The following is a 16,618-nucleotide window of genomic DNA, read 5'->3' as shown; positions in this document are numbered from 1 at the left end:
CGCGGCGCCTATAAAGTCGCCCTCCTCCCGGGCATAAACAAACCTCGCCTGGCTCCGCGCTCCGGCTCGGCATCACACGCCCATCCTCGCGGCTCTCCTCGTCCGCTCTGGACGTCTCAGCCTAGCTCCGGCTCCTTTTACCTTTTTTCTCTACCTTCGGTAAGCCCGACGCCCTCTTCTTGCCAGGCAGGGAGGGATCGGTCGCCCGTGAGTGCTGCTGCAGCTCCTGGACCGCCCTTTGTGGTCCCTCCGAGCTGCGAGCGCTTGGGGAACCCGTGGCACGAGCTCGAGGAGGGGCTTCGGGGCGCGGGCACTGCTGGAATAGAGTGTTTCGATTTGGAGGGAGGAGAAAAAAAGGTCCCTGCTCAGCTTTCCCCCAGCTGAGGAAGTGGGATTCTGAGGGTCGGGGAGGGGTGGAGGAGAGCCGCGCGGGGAACACCTTGATCGCGCTTCCCGAGGCCCTTCCAGAGCGCAGCTGGCGCCATGGGTCGGGAGGCGCGCTGGAAATGGGAGGTGGAGGAGGGACTTGGAGTGTGTGTGTGTGTGTGTGTGTGTGTGTGATGGGATGGGGTGTGTCCCTGGGGTGGGGTGTCTGCGGAAGGAGAGATTGAGCGCCCGTGTGTAAAAAGGAGGTGGGGAGGGGTGAGGCGCTGGGGCTGAGGCTGGAGAAGGGGGCGTGGGTACGTCTGGTTCCCAGACTGTGCCCAGAACCAGTGTGCTTCTGAGGGGCGGGGGCCGATTCAGACTAGAAGCCCGAGTGGGGCCCGCGCTCGTGTGTGTGTGTGTGTGTGTGTGTGTGTGTGTGTGTGTGTGTGTGTGTGTGTGTTGGAGGAGGGTCCGAAGTGTGTTACAGCGCGTGCGACACGCGCAGGAGCGCGGCTGGGCAGGGTGCGTCCCCCCGCCGTGGCAGCTCAGAAGAGGTGGCCTGGGCCTGGGGGTCGTGTGGGCATCTGGCGGCCCTGCGCTGGCTGGGGCTTGGAGTGGCGTCATTTTCGCCTCCGCCCACCCTCCCCCGCTTTCCTTCTCTCCCCTACCTCCGGGGCCAGCGTCTCCTGCCCTCGAGGGAGGAGAACAGCTGGAGTTGCTCCGACGTTCCCGGGAGATCCGCCGCGGTCTCTGATTCACCCTTGGGCAGGGCGAGTGCGACGTGGTGGGCTCCGGGGGAAACGCGCTGTCCCCGTTTGGGTCAAATTAGTGGCTGACGCTGGGATTTAGTGGATCTTTCCCTTACTCCCCACCACCTCCCCCACTCTCCCGTCTGTCGCCTCTGCTGTCAGATGTTCCTGTGGGTCAGGGGCAGCACCGGTCTGTGGCTTGGAAGGGGGAGGTGCCTGGCAGCTGGTGGGGGAGGGCCCGGTTATCTTGTGTGGAAAACGAACTCTTCTTCACAGATGTCCCGGGCACTTCAGTTTGTTTGGTTCCTTTGAGTTACTAGGAAAGATGAAAGATTAGAAGACAGTTCAGCCAGTGGCCACGCAGGAGGGCTTTAGCCTCCCGGTAATGTCCCTCAGCCATATTTCATCTTCTCCTAATGAACAAAATCTCTAAACACAAACTGTGTTCTTGCTGTGAAAAATGCAGTTTCAAGACAAATCTTACACCCCGACCTCCTCCTATGTACAAATTCCTGAGTCTTTACTGAGTTTCACAAACATGAATGGAAATAAACAATGTGCAGAGAATGCAAACCCCAGCACCTGCCTGCTCGGGGCCCACCAGCCAGGGAGTGACTGAGGTGAAGGTGCAGAGCACAGCCCTCTGTGGTGTAAGTGCTGGGGTGGTATAGGGTGGGGGTCAGGGGAGTAGGTGAGGTACAGGTGGTCAGGAAGTGATGGGGAACCTCCAAAGAGACAGTGCTCTGGTATAAGGAGCAAAACCTGGGCTGTCTCCAGACCTGTGACTTCTTAGCTTTCCGGGTCCTTGTCTCCCATTAGAGAGTGAGAAGAAAGACGTTGCCTGCCTCGCCCTGTACCCTGGCACCTGACCCAGGGCCAGGCAGTTGGGAGGAGATGGAATACAGACATGGAATGAATTGAAAGGCTCTTTCCCTTCTGCCCTATTCCCCTCTGATCCCACAGCTAGAGTCCCAAGGAGGCAGTTGACCTTCTGGGTGGTAACATGTGACTGGGCTTTCCAAGGAGACCTCGGAGCATCTGTTGGGGTCTCCTCTCCTGAGAAGCAAGTCCGGGATCACTAATGGTTGGTTTGATCATTTGGAATAGAATTAAAAACTCACCCAAGTTCCTGGTCCGACTTCTTCCCATTATACAGATGGAAACTGAGGTCCAGAGACAGGGAACAACTTGCCAAGGATGAGCTAAAACTGGACATCGGCTCTCTAGAACCTTTTCCGGGGGTTTCCTGGTTGGGACTGAAGGTGGTGCACGGAGGTCTCAGTCTTGATTTGTGTCCCTCTTTTGTCAGAGGGATAAAAATAAATTGGATCTCCACTGAGTTTCTAGTGAGGAAACTTTCCAGTCAAAATGTGGGTGATTGGTTGATTTTAAGTGTAGATTGCATGTTCTTTAGAGATTAGCAGAATCAGTCTAGTGAGAAGGGGCTACAGCCCTGCTAAGTGGTGGTGGATGGGGTTTGGACTGCCCCCTCCAGGCTGGACCACAGAACTCAGAAGAGCCGGGATCCCCTCTTCTTCCCTCAGTGCACTGAAATCTCCTGGCCCAGCTGCCTTGGTGTGGATGGGGAAGAAAGATCACATTGTGTTTTCCTGATGGCCTGAAGCTGCTGTCCTTCCTTGGGATCTCACTCCAGAGATTCCTATCCAAGGCATGACTCAAAAGGCCCTGGGCTTCAGAAGGGAAGCCAAGATGATGACTCAGCATCTAAGATTCTAGCAAGGAGGGGGCCTGACTCAGGCAGAAGGGCCAGGGTGGGGCAGGACCTCTCTCTCCAGATCAGCTGCATCACCTCTGATCCTTGCAGGAGCTCTGCCTGGGCTGGATTGGCACCACTGAATGGATGAGAAAACCAAAGCCAAGAATATTGAAGGGACTTGGCTGTGGCCACATGACTAAAAGGGGGCGAGCCAGGCTTAGGATCCAGAGAGTCAGACTTCAAAGCCTTTGTTCTTTGTCATGTCAGCATGTTGGGGTGACTGCAGAAAGGCTTGAGTGAAAAGTACAGGGTGGCAATCAGGAGCTTTGGGCCTCAGCTTCCTCCTCTGTAAAATGGGAATAACAGACACTGTCTCACCGGGACGTGTAAATATTAATAGAACTAATCCATGGAAGGAGCTCAGACCTGGACTCGGCACGTGGGGACACCAGGTGGGAGTTTGCTGTCAATCATTTCCACAAATGACATTCTCAAGGCATTTTCTTGGCATTCAGTGTCAGAGACCTTTGTTCTAAACTTACCCAGGCCAGTGGGAGTGCTTCCAAATGCCAGGCTCATGGTTTGCTTCTTAAAGTTTTTCCAAAAAGCTAGGCTTATGCAGATTTCACAAAAATATAATGGGACTCTTGTCTGAAATGCAGATTTCCAGGCCTGGTGGATCTGGGATAGGCCAGGAATCTGCATTGTTTCAAAGCTCCCTGGGCTGGGTTGGGAGTAGGGTGTACTGAAGGAAGCCAGAGTAGAGGGTATCTGTTCCAGAATGATGGACAGGGGAGACAAATAGGGCAGCAGTGACTCTTTTTTCCCAAACCTCTAGGGTCTGGGGACACAGCGCTCCATCAGCAGCTCTTATCTATCTAAAGTGCCTTGTGATTTCAGGGCATCGCCTCATTCAGTTGAGCTAGGAGACATCTTTGCCATTTCTCAGGTCAGAAGACTGAAGCTCGGGCAGGTAACTTGCTTGTCCAGAATCAAATGATGGGGTCCTGTTCGAAGTGAGCCATCCCAGACTTTCCCGGCAGGTAACTTGCTTGTCCAGAATCAAATGATGGGGTCCTGTTCAAAGTGAGCCATCCCAGACTTTCCCGCGCAGTGTTGCCCTTTGAGATTGTCCATACCCTTCTGGAGCATGAACTTGGGTTCTTGGACTCAGCTCAGACTGCCCTTTCTGCCTCCCTGATCTCAGTCTGGTCCCAGCCCCCGCCCTTCCACTTGCTCTTTAAGTTCAGGGACAGAGATGGATGGGACGGTCATCCCTGCTGCAGAGCCCGAAGTGGTTAACTCCCTGAGCATTCACTTGGCCCCTGCTGTGCCAGCCCAGGCTGTTTGGAGGAGGGTGTGCAGGGCAGGCCGGGGACTCTGATCTAGTGTGCGCGAATCCCAGTTCTCCAGGGTAGGCACCTTGAGAAGAGAACCAGGAAGTCCTGGGGAGTCTGACTTGGCATTGCAGATCAGATTACAGAATCCGGGTCCCCACACAGGTCTCTCTCTGACCCAGTCTTTGACTTTCATACCGAATATCTACTGAAGACCTCCCAACCCTGCCCCGCCAGGCTCCATCTCCAGGCATCTCCAGTCCAGTGGGATGTTCCTCCAACCCAAGTGTTGGGAAATGAGGCTCATTAGCAGTCTGGGGATCTCATCTTTTGTTTTATAGATTCCCACCCCCTCTCCTGCCCCACCTAAACCTGTGGAAACCTCTGTCCAAGTATAAATTTTACACCCATGTGCAGCTCTGCTCAAAGAGGTGGATGGGGACCAGGGCTCCATCCTGTTCCCCCATCTTGACCCCCAACTCCACCCTGCTGGCTTTGAGAAGGTTCTGAGCAGCACTTTTGGGATGTGAGTGTGAGGCATTCTTAAGAGGGAGGTAATTCTGAAGATTCTCCCAGCTGGGAACCCTCACCTCCTCCCCTCTCTCATTAATCATTGAACTCACCTCCTTCTCCGGAAAGCCCCCCCTGGTTTTCCCCTCCAGGCAGGCAAGCTGGGTTGCACGCCCTTCTTGGATCATTCTGGGCTGTGTTTCCTTTTTTACCCTTTTTTTCCTGGAGACCTGAGAGCCTGGGACTTAACAGGCACTCAATTAACGTTGGTCCAAAAGAGACCTCCATTTATTAAAGAAATAACTTGGGTCATCTTGTGTGGGAAAGATTAACAGATCCTCCAGAGGACAGAAGCAGCAAGACCAGTTCGGAGAAGAATCCTGTCAGCATGGCGATCATCCCATCTCGGGGACAAAGGGTTTTGTAGGACGCGTCTCCATCCATGTCCTTTGCTAGTATTGGCTCTGTCTGTGTGCTTTCAACAAATGATGTCACAGACCAGCCGGTGCCGCTCATGCTTCTCCCATAGATTCACAGAAAAATCCGCTACCCAACCAGCATCCTCCTTCGGACTTTCTTTATTCTGCTTGTCCCTGCGGATGGTCTGATCTTTCTGCCAAACAAGTGCTGGGCTGCCAAAACTCCCGCTGTGAACCTACAGGAAGATCCTGGGTGGTGCAGGGAAGGGGGTGGGCGAGGACGAATCGCTGACCCCTCCCTCTTCCTGCTATTGTGTTCCAGATCCACTGCCTGACCTTCTCGCTAGTTCTGTGTTCTGGCTGAACACAGAGAAGTTCCATTCCAGCTACAGCTTGGTACCCAGGGAAGGAGGCAGCTGGGGTCTGCTTCCTCCTTAGTGATTCCCTTCGCATTCTTTCCATATCAGACAGTCGGTGAGAGGCTCCTGAGCTGCAGCCTCCGTGCAAAGCGAGGAGTTGGGATGGTCTGCTGGTCTTTCCGGCAGTAGCATCTGCACCATTTTACTGGCTTTTGAAGGCCCTGGTTTTGACTTCCCTTGCCCTCGACGGGGGAACTTTCTTGAAGGTCCAGTGAGTCCACCCATGTTTACTAGGTTGATTACGTAAGAAAAACATTGAGAGTTAAGGCCACCAACTTCCTCACCCTCCCCAGAGCCTTGGGTTTCAAAAGGTCCAGAAAACATCAAGAGAACCCGGGAACTGCCTGGTAACTTGATATCAAAATCTCTCTGGCAAAGAAAGGACCACACGCATCCACAGCAATCGGGGAGGCAAGGCGTACCCCAAGGCTACTCTCCTTGAGGTTGAGGCGGACATGGGACTGTTCTCTGGAATCTTCTGGGGACTGCTGTATTCGGGGGAGATGTTAGAGCAGACAGCAGTAGCGTGCATTGATCCCCCTGCCCCACCCCCTTTTAAATTCTGTTCTATAAAGAGCCCAGTGTGCTGGAAAGAACAGTGCTTTCATGTGGCTTGGAAACCAGGCGTGTTCTGGAGGGGACAAAATCTGGGCCAGTTCCTGACAGTCACAATCGATGCAAACTTATCAACAGTCCCTGGTCCCTCTCTTTCTCTGCTTCACTGAAGGACTTCTGGGAGGCTGTGGTCTGCCCACCCCTTCCCTGAGCACCTGCACCCACATCGAAGGATGGAGTCTAGGCCTTTAGGAAGTCCTGGGGGCCTTGGCGTTTGAGCCTTAAGTGACCTGTCTGTCAGCTGGGAGGGTCACACCCACCGTCTGCCAGTTCCTCCTTGAGGAACACACAGAACAGTGTGGGTTCCTGGGAAACTCAAAGGAAGGACAGAGTTTGGAGCCCGGGAGGCACCATTGGAGTGTTGCTGTATCGTGCTCTGTCTGTGCTGGGTTTCAGTCACTCTTGCCGAGGTGGGTGCATCTTGGGGTTCCCAAGACACATCCTGGTTGTTTCTCTGCTGGACACCTACCTCTGCCCTGCCTTGGGGGAGTTCTAGGGGCCCCAGAGAACTTGCTCAAGAGGGAAAGCAGATTGGGTCCCCTCAAGTGGCTTGTTAGAGGAAGCCAGAGCTGGAGGTCTTGGTTTTACACACTCAGGTCTCATGGACAGGAAGGGGTTGAGGCTGGAAGGAGAGCCTCTTCCAGGGCCCCAGGGCAGGCGGATCCAGGCAGAGTCGAGCCATGTGGGGCCCTGGTAAGACCCCAGGGTGCATGGCCCTTTGGTCAGGGTGCAGCATTTTCCAGCCTGGGCTCCTGTCCTCCCTGAGTGTCTTTGGGACCATGTGATGTTCGTAGAACACACACTGCATATTTTGCAGATGGGAAGTCAAGGTCCAGGGAGGGGATGAATGACTTGGTGAAAGTCACGTGGCGAGAGGGGCAGGGCTCCCACGGCCCCACTCCTAAGCCAGTGTTCCTGCTGCTCCACCAGGGCTTTTAAGAATCCCAGGCTCCGTGTGTCCCCTCACTCTCTTAGTGACTGCTTAACAGCTTTCACGTGACCTCATTGCCTGAGATGCCTCTGCCCGCCAGCCTCCCAGTTCCCAGGGTCACCTTCTTCCCTCCTCCAGGCAAATCTGAGGTTTGGCTCCCCTGGACCCGTGAGGCCTGGCCAATTGCTGACTGTCTCCTGGGTATGTTGAACTAGAAAGGCATTTGCCTGCCCCCGACTTGGGCCTTCGTTACTCACTGACCAGCATCGCTAATTTCCTATCTGGAGTGGCTTCCCTCTGTGCTGAGACATGGTTGGCGGGTGCCCCACCATCCCCCGTCTTGCAGGGTAGAGCAGACAGCCAACAGTCAGACCCCTGGGCTCCCACCCACTGTGCCCTGTGCCCTACATGGCCTTGCCATGTCACCCCGTGTCCACTGAACGACTGCCTCGGCCCTTCTCAGTCCGACACTCCACACCGGGACTTTCCAGGAGGCAGAGGAGAGGGGCAGGGACGGGCATCCAGCGCTCGGCCTCAAGCCCAGGGAAGGATCTTGCTGTGGGCTCTGAGTGGCACCTAGGAGGGGCAGGGGCACCAGCTAGAGCACCCAGCCAGGTCACCTCCCATCCATCAACCTCCTGCAGTGCCGTGAGAGCCTCCACAGCCCAGAATGATGAGCGGTGCAGGTGGAGAGGCTGCACCTAAGGAGAGGTGTGGGGAGGACCACAGCCCCCCTGCCCTGGGCGGAGCTTTCCCTCCTGCAGAGATGGATGGTTGTGACTGGGCTTGGTGGGCGAGCAGGTGCTGCGGGACCCAGGGGTGGGGCACCCGGCCCCAGGACTCGGCGAACTCTGGGCTCAGGACTGAGTCTTTTCATCTATGGCCCTGTCCCCAACTTGTCACATTGTAGAATTTTGTCAACAAAACTATTTTTGGTACTTTCTCGCTTTGCTCAGCATCTGGTGCGTGAGAGCCTTGTGTGCAGGAAGCCACCTCTGAGTAAATCGCGGTGTCAATCTGGACTTCCTGGAACTCAGATGGTCTTTGAGGGCTGGTCTCGCTGCATGGGGAGTGGGGAGGGGCAGAGGGAGGGGAGGGGAGCATGAGGGGCTGCTGGAAGGTGTCCCTGGTTTCATCCAAAGACTGTCATCTTCTTTAAATAACAAACCTGATTTTATGTATTGAGCTTCCTTGTAAGATTTCCTTTAGACAAACAGCTTCTGAAACAAAAGTTTGCAAAGTTCTTGGATTGAGGCAACAGAGACAGGGTAAGGGCTGGCCCTCAGCTGGCCTAAGCGGGCAGAACTGGGCGGAGGGCAGCCAGCTGTCCCCCTGCCCCTTGCAGGCTGACCACCAAGACGCAGAGACCACCTTCTGCAGCCAGTTTGGGCAGCCTTGGTGATTGCAGACCGTGACCTAGGCGGAGGGCCTGGCCGAGCTCTCCCTGCCAGCACATTTGTGGTTATCAGCTGCAGATTCCCCCAGGTACAAGGAGTCCCGCCTGATGCTCTCTCTGCTTTATCCAGTCTCCCTGCAGACTTCAGAGTCCCGGATCCCTTACTGGCTGCTTCTTGGTCTCGGCCAGAGTGTCTCAGCCTCCTCACCACTGAGACCAGACGATTCTGCTGCCGGGGTGTCCTATGCTCGGCAGGGTGAGAGCTGCCTCCCTGGCCACCACTCATGAGACGCCAGTAGCATCTCCCAGTCGCAACAATCAAAAATGTCCCCAGACACTGCCGAATGTCCCCTGGGGGACAAAATCACCCTGGTGTAGACAAACACTGTGAGGGTTATCCCTGGTGTCGCCTCTGAGCCTCCCCAGAGCCTGAGCACACCCGGGGCGGGGTTCCACGAGGCCCCCTCCCACTCCTCAAAGCAGCGACTCTCAAACACTGATACTGAAGGGAGGCTGGCCAATTTTCAACCCACTGTCTCACGGGGCCTGGGAAGCTGGGTCGTAGGAAGGGAAAGAAACTGGGGGGTAAAGAGAGTTCGCCAGGAGCACATCAGCGAAGTGGTGAAGGCTGGAACTGAACTCTTTCCTGTTCTAGAGGAGCATGGTGGGTGGGGCGGGTGGAGGCTAACTCTAACAGGATCGCAGCGTCTGGGAGTCAAGGACAACTGACCATCTTGGGCTGAACTGCAGCCTGTGCTCGAGGCCTTATAAATGTAGGCTTGTTTTCACGGCGTTTCACTCTTGTGGTTTAGTGACCACGGAAGAGTGAATTTAATACAGACATCGCTTATGAGGCTGCATAAAACCTGTTCATCTGTCTATTCAACAAGCAAGTCGAGGTTGGACTTTGCACCTGGCCATGACGCTAGGAGCTACAGGTAGGGAAGGGAGCGAGCCAGGTGGGCTGCCTGCCCTGGGAGCTCCCAGGTGGGGCTGAAGATGCCCGCCGGGACCCGCCCACGGGGCAGTGGGAGACTGTGACTTCACCCCCAGGTTCTGAAAGGGCCCCTGGGAAATGTGAAGTCTTTTCACTCTCAGCACGAAGGGTGGCACTGCCAGAGCCCTGGGCTTCTGGAAAACTCTCTGGGCTGTGTAGGCGAGGTGTCCCACGGCCAGGGTCTCGGGACCATGAACTCGCTGAATTAGCAAGGCCAGCAGACCTTGGCTTTTCATGCCTCCTGCCTCCGAGCTGGCAGCGGCCCAGGAATGCTCACAGATATAAAACCGACTTTGTTTTCGGAATGTTCTGGAGCCTAGACTCCAAAGGCTGCATAAAGGCATTCTTGTGGGGCTGGTTATCTGCAGGGGAAAATCATGCTGGGGCCGCAGACCAGAGCATCCCAGGGGATCTGCCCACGGAATGCCACGTGCTGGCACGGGGCTGGGTGCGGGGCGGCCCCGGCTCTGGTGCCCGCCGAGCTCTGAGAGGTGTTTCACAAAGAGGGTTCTTCTGGGTTCGGGGAGCTGGGTCTTCAGAGGAGCGCTGGGCTGGAAGTTCAGAGGCTTGCACTCTCTCTGGCTGTTACATCTGTGGGGCCCTGGTGAGCCTGGGGCCAGGCTCCCACTCTGGAAAATACTGTGATGGCCTCGATCAGAATGGTTTTCGCTGAGGTTCCCGATTCAGAAGGTCTGAGTCTGTGAACCAGGGATTCTGTTGCTCCTTCCCCCGTCTCTTCTGCGTCTGCCTGAAGCACTGGACCCTCATTCTGGGCCCTTTGTGCCTCCCCCCGGTACTGGTGGGCACCTCATCCTTCCAGTTTGACTATCCATCAGTAAGAAGAGGTGTTTACGTCTCCTGGTCCCCAGTTAAGCTCCCGGAAGTGCACATAGTGCACATTACCACTCAAACCTCGCTCCCCAGGGACTGAATTACGGCGGCACCCCAGCATCCCTAACTCTGCCCAGTCCAGCTCTCCTGGTCCTTCTGCACCTGCCCCGTGCCAGAGCCGAGGAGGACCTCTTCTGGCCCACCCCGGCCTCTACCCCTCACCCTTGTCCCCCACCCCTGCCCTCCCACCCTGTCCGCCCGCCCCCCCACCCTTCTTCCCCATCCCTGCTCTGACTCATGAGGTGCTTTTTCCCTCAAAGTTCCTTTTTCTTTCAAAATCCTACTGAGTGTTCAGTTCTGTTGGCCCCCTTGGCTTAAGGTGCTCCCCGCCCCAACCCCTCTTCCCCCCAGCGTGGAGCAGGACACCCAGCACAGAGGTGGACGCGAGGTATCTGTGCAGCCACCCCTCTGCTGGAGCTGGTTTGAGGAGGATGTAGGATGAAGCTGCCTCCGTGACCTTTTGTCTCCTTTTGGTTCTCAACCTGGGACTGCCTGACTTGGGGATCAAAGATGTGGGTCTCCTTCTAAAATGCAGGAGAAACGTCCCTAGTGTGGTAGTGAGCCTCGACTGGGTGTGAGGATCTGATTTTGAGGGTACTTTCATCCCTAAGCCTCAGTTTCCCGCCATTGCAGGAAATCTCCTACCCGGGCCCTCAGGGACAAGAGTGGGATGGGGCCGTGGGCAGGAGGTAGGAGCTGCTGGGCCGGGCCCAGTGAAGCCTCATTCCCTGATCTCAGATTTGCTCCCTTCTGGAAACATCTCTCAGCCAGAAGTGCTAACCTCCTGGCCTCTGTTCCTTTGCAGGCCGGTGACAGTGGGGACATGTCTCGGGAGCTGCAGGACGTGGACCTTGCTGAGGTGAAGCCTTTGGTGGAGAAAGGGGAGGTGAGTGGAGATGTTCCTGGCTCCCCCCACCCCATACACACTCACACACAGGCGTGCATGTGTGCACAATGCAGCACACATCCACGTACACACGTGAGCACACACACACCCATGTCCACGCTTCCTTGTTCCCACAGGTCAGCTTGTCCAGGGATGCAAAGGGACAAGAGGTAACAGTTCAAGTCCCAGTGTGGCCACAGAGTGCTAGGGCACTGTGGACCCGACCTCTCGCCCACCTCTGGCTTTTTCGCTCCTACCTCCCTGATCTCAGTTGTAAAGTAGGAGCATTGAACCAGAGTTCCTCCCAGCACCTCCACCTCTGACAACCTGTGTTTCTAGAACCTGCAGCGTGAGGCCCATTGCCCATTGGCTCTGTCTGCCCCATAGCTTCAAGGTTAAGGCCACACACTCTGGGGCCAGACCACCTGGGTTCAGATCCTGCCTGTGACACTTGGCAGCTTTGTGACCACTGGCAAATCCTTCGATCTCATCATGCTCCAGATACCCAACTTTAAAACAGTGACACAGGGACTTACATCGTGGGGCCAGGGAGAGGATAGAGTGGTTTAATTCACGCAGAGGGAATGCCTGCCTCAGAGGGAACCAGCAGGGCACAGGAGCTCTTGCTGCTGTAATTATTACCATCTTTTTGGTCAAAGCTTTTCATGGCAGTTTCTTTTGGAAACAGAAGCCCCTGCCCTGCAGCCTGGCCTGGCATGATCCATCCGGGACTGGTTGTTCTGATGATGGATGCGAAAAGCCTTTTCATTTGCACAGTTGACGTTGTATTTTTAAACTATGTTCACATCGCCGTCCTCACTGAGACTTATAACTGCCTGTGATGAGACACCGTTTTTAAAAAGGAAAGCTCAGGTTCAAAAGTGAAGTTACTCCAAGGGCAACTAAACGCTTTCGAAAAATACTTGTTAACACACACGGACCACATCCTGCATGCCTGTCTCTGGGCCAGTCGTATTTCGTGGGTTATCTTGTGCTAAATGAAAGGATAAGACTGGTTGATTAGACTAGGTTCTGTGATTGTTCCCATTTTCCAGAAGAGGAAGCTGAGTCCAGGAGTAGAAGCCAGGCCAGGGGAAGCTGCAGAGTGCTTGATGTCATTGCCATGCCAGGGGTCTGCAGATGTCTTCTGCATAAAGGGCCAGAGGCAAATATCTTAGGCTTTGAGGACCACATGGTCTCTGTTGCGACCACTCTGCTTTACAGTTACATCATGAAAGCAGCCCTCGACAATGTGTAAGTGAACGGGCTTGCTGTGTTCCAATAAAGCTTTACTCACAACAACAGGGGGAGGAAGGTAGAGGGTCATACTATTCACTATGCATGCTCCAAACCTATTTGTCTTCCGTCGGGGTCTTTGACATCATCTTAAAAAGCAAACAAACAAAACCCCTCTAGGTGATACAAATACATATCAACATAGTCTTATCTCCCCCTTTTGAAAAACCACATGACAGACTATTCCACACTTTGCTTTATTTATTCAGCCACACATGTTGGAGACCTTTCCGACATCAGTCCATAGAGCACCTGTTTCTCTCTTTCCAGTGCCGCAGGATTCCACCACGTTTATTTGACCAGTGCCCTGTATGTGGACCCTTGGGTCCACGTTACCGTTACCAGCAGTGCTACACAGTGTTCATATGCTCATTGGATCCTTCGTCTACATCATTTCATACACATGGCAGGTGCATCTCAAAGATAAATTCCCCAAGTGGCATCACTGGGTCCGAGGGCAAATGCATTTTTAAACACAGCATTTATATATTTCAGGCAGTCTAGTGGCATCCTTGGAGAATTTTATTCCTGAAACAAATATCTAAGAGATTATCAACTCCAGGTCACATGTCAGTCTATCTCTAAGTAGATATTTACCTTTTCTTTCAAGGTTTAGATGGAAGTAAACCTTCCGATTCCTTGGATTGACTCAGCAAAGTGTTTTTAATTAGGCTAGCTGTTGGGAAGTTCTCCCTGATGTCTGTCCTCAGTCTGGATGGCCACTGCACTCCTGTTGACATTTTGAAGATTAGGGTTGTACACAGTAGCTGGTCTACTCCCTCCTACCAATACAGAGACACAGACACACACAGACACACCACACAAAGTGTTGTTGGTCACATTTGCTTCCACCTGAATTTAGCAGACCTCCCTGACGTTCTTAACCCCAGACCAGGAGATGTGAAGTTATTTTAATCTCCTTCAGCAGGCGTTTGTTACCGTCTTATCTCCCAGCTCCTGGCTAGCCCGAGGGGCCCCCTTCCCCTTCCTTCACCTCTTTTGCCCTTGGCTCTGCTGAGCTGTCTTCTTTCATGGTGAGTGGTGGTAGGTCTTGCTGGGGTTCTGCTTTCAGAGGGTGTTTGAACTCCATCTCTGAGTCGGGAGGAACACGTGCCAGCAACATTTCTTGGAAACACTGGCCAAGCATGGCTCCCGCTCCAACTCTGAGTGGGATTTTCACTGCTACCCAGGTGACAAGCGCCCTATTGCTGTCTTCCTCGGCCTGGCCTGCCACTGACAACTCTGGTGAAAGATGGAATTTGGGCTGGAAACTCAAAATTATTGGATTGAGGGAAGTGCTCTGCTCTCCTCCTCCATCCACGAGAAACTGGATTTTAATCCAGATGATGGGCTATTGTGGAAGAAATGTAAAGACAGTGACATGGTCAGGTTTGAATTTTAAAGGTGTAGTACATGGGTGGAGACAGAGACATCAGTTAATAGGCAATTACAGTCTTGTATCTCTCAAGCTTGTGGTATGCTTAGACCTTCAGATCTTTTTTTTCACCAAGGCTGCAGTCAGAACAGAATCCAGCTAATGTGTCTACTTTTCTGCGAGGTTGCTATTCTTTGCGGCGAAAAGTGTCTCTCTGTAAGGAATTAGAGAAGCCCCACAGAGGCCGTTGGGTAGATACAATAGATTCAGGGCGTGGAGAGGTCCTTGTGTTCTGACATTCCATCTCTTCCCCAGGAAACTGATCAAACTGTCTCTCTTTTCTCTCCACAGACCATCAGCGGCCTCCTGCAAGAGTTTGATGTTCAGGCAAGTAGAGGAAGTGGCTTCCCTTCCCCCTTTCTTGCTCTGTCTTCTCTTTCCCTCCTTCTCCCATTGGTTTGAAGTAGATTCGTGTTCAGACCTTAGGGGTGAAGGGAGAGAAGCAAGTGAGCTCAGCTGGTTCCCCACACTCAGGGCCTTCTCCCCAGAGAAAAGCTGGTTTGAGTTCTGGCCAAGGAAGCAGCAAGCCAGTTACCCACTGTGAAAGCGGGTCAGATATGGCCCCCTTTGACCCTGCAGAGCTGGGCAGAGCTGTGGGGCGAGTGCGGGGCAAATGGCGAGGCATTGGGTGGGCTTGGGACCCTGCGGTGGGAGGGGACGGAAGCAAAGGCTTGATGTTCTTGGCTCTGCTTGGGAAGTGAAACGAGCCTTCCCCGTGGTTTTCTGGCTCCACCTCTGCTCCGGGTTGGTGTGAGAGCAAGGTGGGGGTGGTGTCTGGAATTGTGTTCAAGAACTAGCTTTCAGGAGAGCCAGTTGGCCTCTCTTGGCCGAGGGGTGGGTCAGAACCTCAGGAACTGTAGATCCTGGACTCGTTGTCCCAGAGCCACGTGGGCCCCACGCTGGGCCAGGCTCTGGGGGTGGGGCCGGAAGCCTGGGCACATCTGGGTCTTGTAGGCTCCCGGGAGAAGACAAACCAGATGCCGGCTGACAAGCTCACCTGCACCTCTCCCTGCATGTCACACAGGTGTCCCCGGCTCCCGGCCCATTCCGAGCTCCGCGTCTCCATCACAGATTTCATCGCCATCCCCCCAAAATAGCTTCACTCTTCCTCCTAAATCTCGTATTTCAGTGTTTGGCCCACCATCCATCGGAGGCGGGGATCTTGGCGCTGTCTTTGGAAGGAAGTAGGGAGAGAGGGAGGAGTTGGAATCATTGGCTGGTCTGAGGTCCTGGGGGCCTTGAGCAGCACACGCAAGGTGTGTGGGCTTTAATGTGCTTACGCGTCATCCCGGCTGTACCTGGGGGCCACCCTGACCTCGGGCCCTGTGGAACCCCTGGGGTGTGCCCGAGGTATTGGTTTCTGTCCCTGGCATTTGTTCTCTGAGGCCAGTACATCCCACTGTGTAACATCAGCTTGTTCAGAACACACTTATTACACCACCACTGTGCACCCCCTGGACACCCAGACAGACGCGTGGCACCTGTACTCTGCGGGGGACACCCCACTTAACGCCAACCGAGTTATACAGTGAAGATCGCTGTCTCCATTCTTAAAGCTGGGAAAACTGAGGCTCAGAGGCCAAGCATGCCTGGCTCTCGGTCGCATGGCTAGCATAGTGCCCTGTGCAACTTGACCATGAAACCTCCTTTGACAGCCTCCTAGGGATAGGGTGGATGTTGACCCCTGAAGTCTGTGATTAAAAGCAGCTGAGCACGGAGACGCCCTCATCCCTCAGAAGAATTTCCGACTCAGCCCTGGGTTTAGAGCTTCGCTGCTGCCCCAGCATCCCCACGCCCCTGCGGTGGGTGAGCTCGGACCAGGGCTGGCTTCTCCCCACTTTATGAATGAGGAAACTGAGCCACCTGGACAGTGAAACTTGCCACAGTCAGGCCATGGCAGAGACATCATGCCATCTCGAACAAAAGCATCTTTTTTCTCTTTTTTTTTTTGTGTCGGGCCAACCAGATTTAATCCTAGCTGACCCTTGCAAAGTGTGTGCCCTTGAACAAGTGACCCTCCATCTGTAAAATTAGCCTAACAGTAAGAATTAATGCTCCTGAGCACTCACTATGTGCGGAGGCACTGTTCTAAGCATGCTGCCTTTAATTGTATTTATCGAATTAAAGGCACTCATTTAATCTCCACAAGAGCCCTAGGGGGCCTGGGGTTCTGGTATCACCTAATACAAGGGCCTTCAGGTCGCACAGCCAGGGAGGCCCCCAGCTTTCAGGTCCCCTGAGCCCCCCACCCCCTGTGATAACGCCGACACCAGTGCTGTTCACAGCCGAGCTCATTGCTTAGAAAGCAAAGGCCACACTGTCTGCAACAATGCAGGTTACAGGCATGGATGGATGTGTGGAAGTGACCCTTAAACTCTGGGGTCTGGGGACCCCTGAGCCACCATGCCTGGGGGTGAGAGGAGACATGGTCAGACCTCCAGGCACAGTTTCTCCTCTGGGGTCACTGGGTAGGAGTGCAGCGGGGTGGTCCTGGCTCAGTCTGCAGCTCCACTGGAGCTGGAAGCAGGGCTACCTGGCGGGCTCAGCCCACCTTTGTGCATAGAAACGGGAGAGGGGCCTGGGATGGGTGGGGCAGCTCCCTGGGTCTATGTCCCTCCCAGGGAGGGAGCTCTGAGTAGCCTAGGCCCCAAGCT

At 54.5% G+C, this 16,618-nt stretch overlaps 1 protein-coding gene across 1 annotated transcript in view; it reads left to right on the top strand.

Annotated features, from left to right (window-relative positions):
- NDRG1 (N-myc downstream regulated 1) overlaps nt 1-16,618 on the top strand; it is a 48,614-nt gene continuing 31,996 nt past the window's right edge. The window contains exons 1-3 of the mRNA XM_010972670.3: nt 1-159; nt 11,153-11,233; nt 14,256-14,291. Coding sequence (XP_010970972.1) covers nt 11,171-11,233; nt 14,256-14,291 — 99 coding nt within the window. The 5' untranslated portion in view covers nt 1-159; nt 11,153-11,170. The remainder of the gene's footprint in view (nt 160-11,152; nt 11,234-14,255; nt 14,292-16,618) is intronic.

This window comes from Camelus bactrianus, chromosome 25, assembly GCF_048773025.1.
Source record: "Camelus bactrianus isolate YW-2024 breed Bactrian camel chromosome 25, ASM4877302v1, whole genome shotgun sequence".
NCBI classification, from domain to species: domain Eukaryota; kingdom Metazoa; phylum Chordata; class Mammalia; order Artiodactyla; family Camelidae; genus Camelus; species Camelus bactrianus.
Note: the sequence above shows the minus strand (reverse complement) of the source record. Positions and strands in the feature narration are given on the sequence as shown.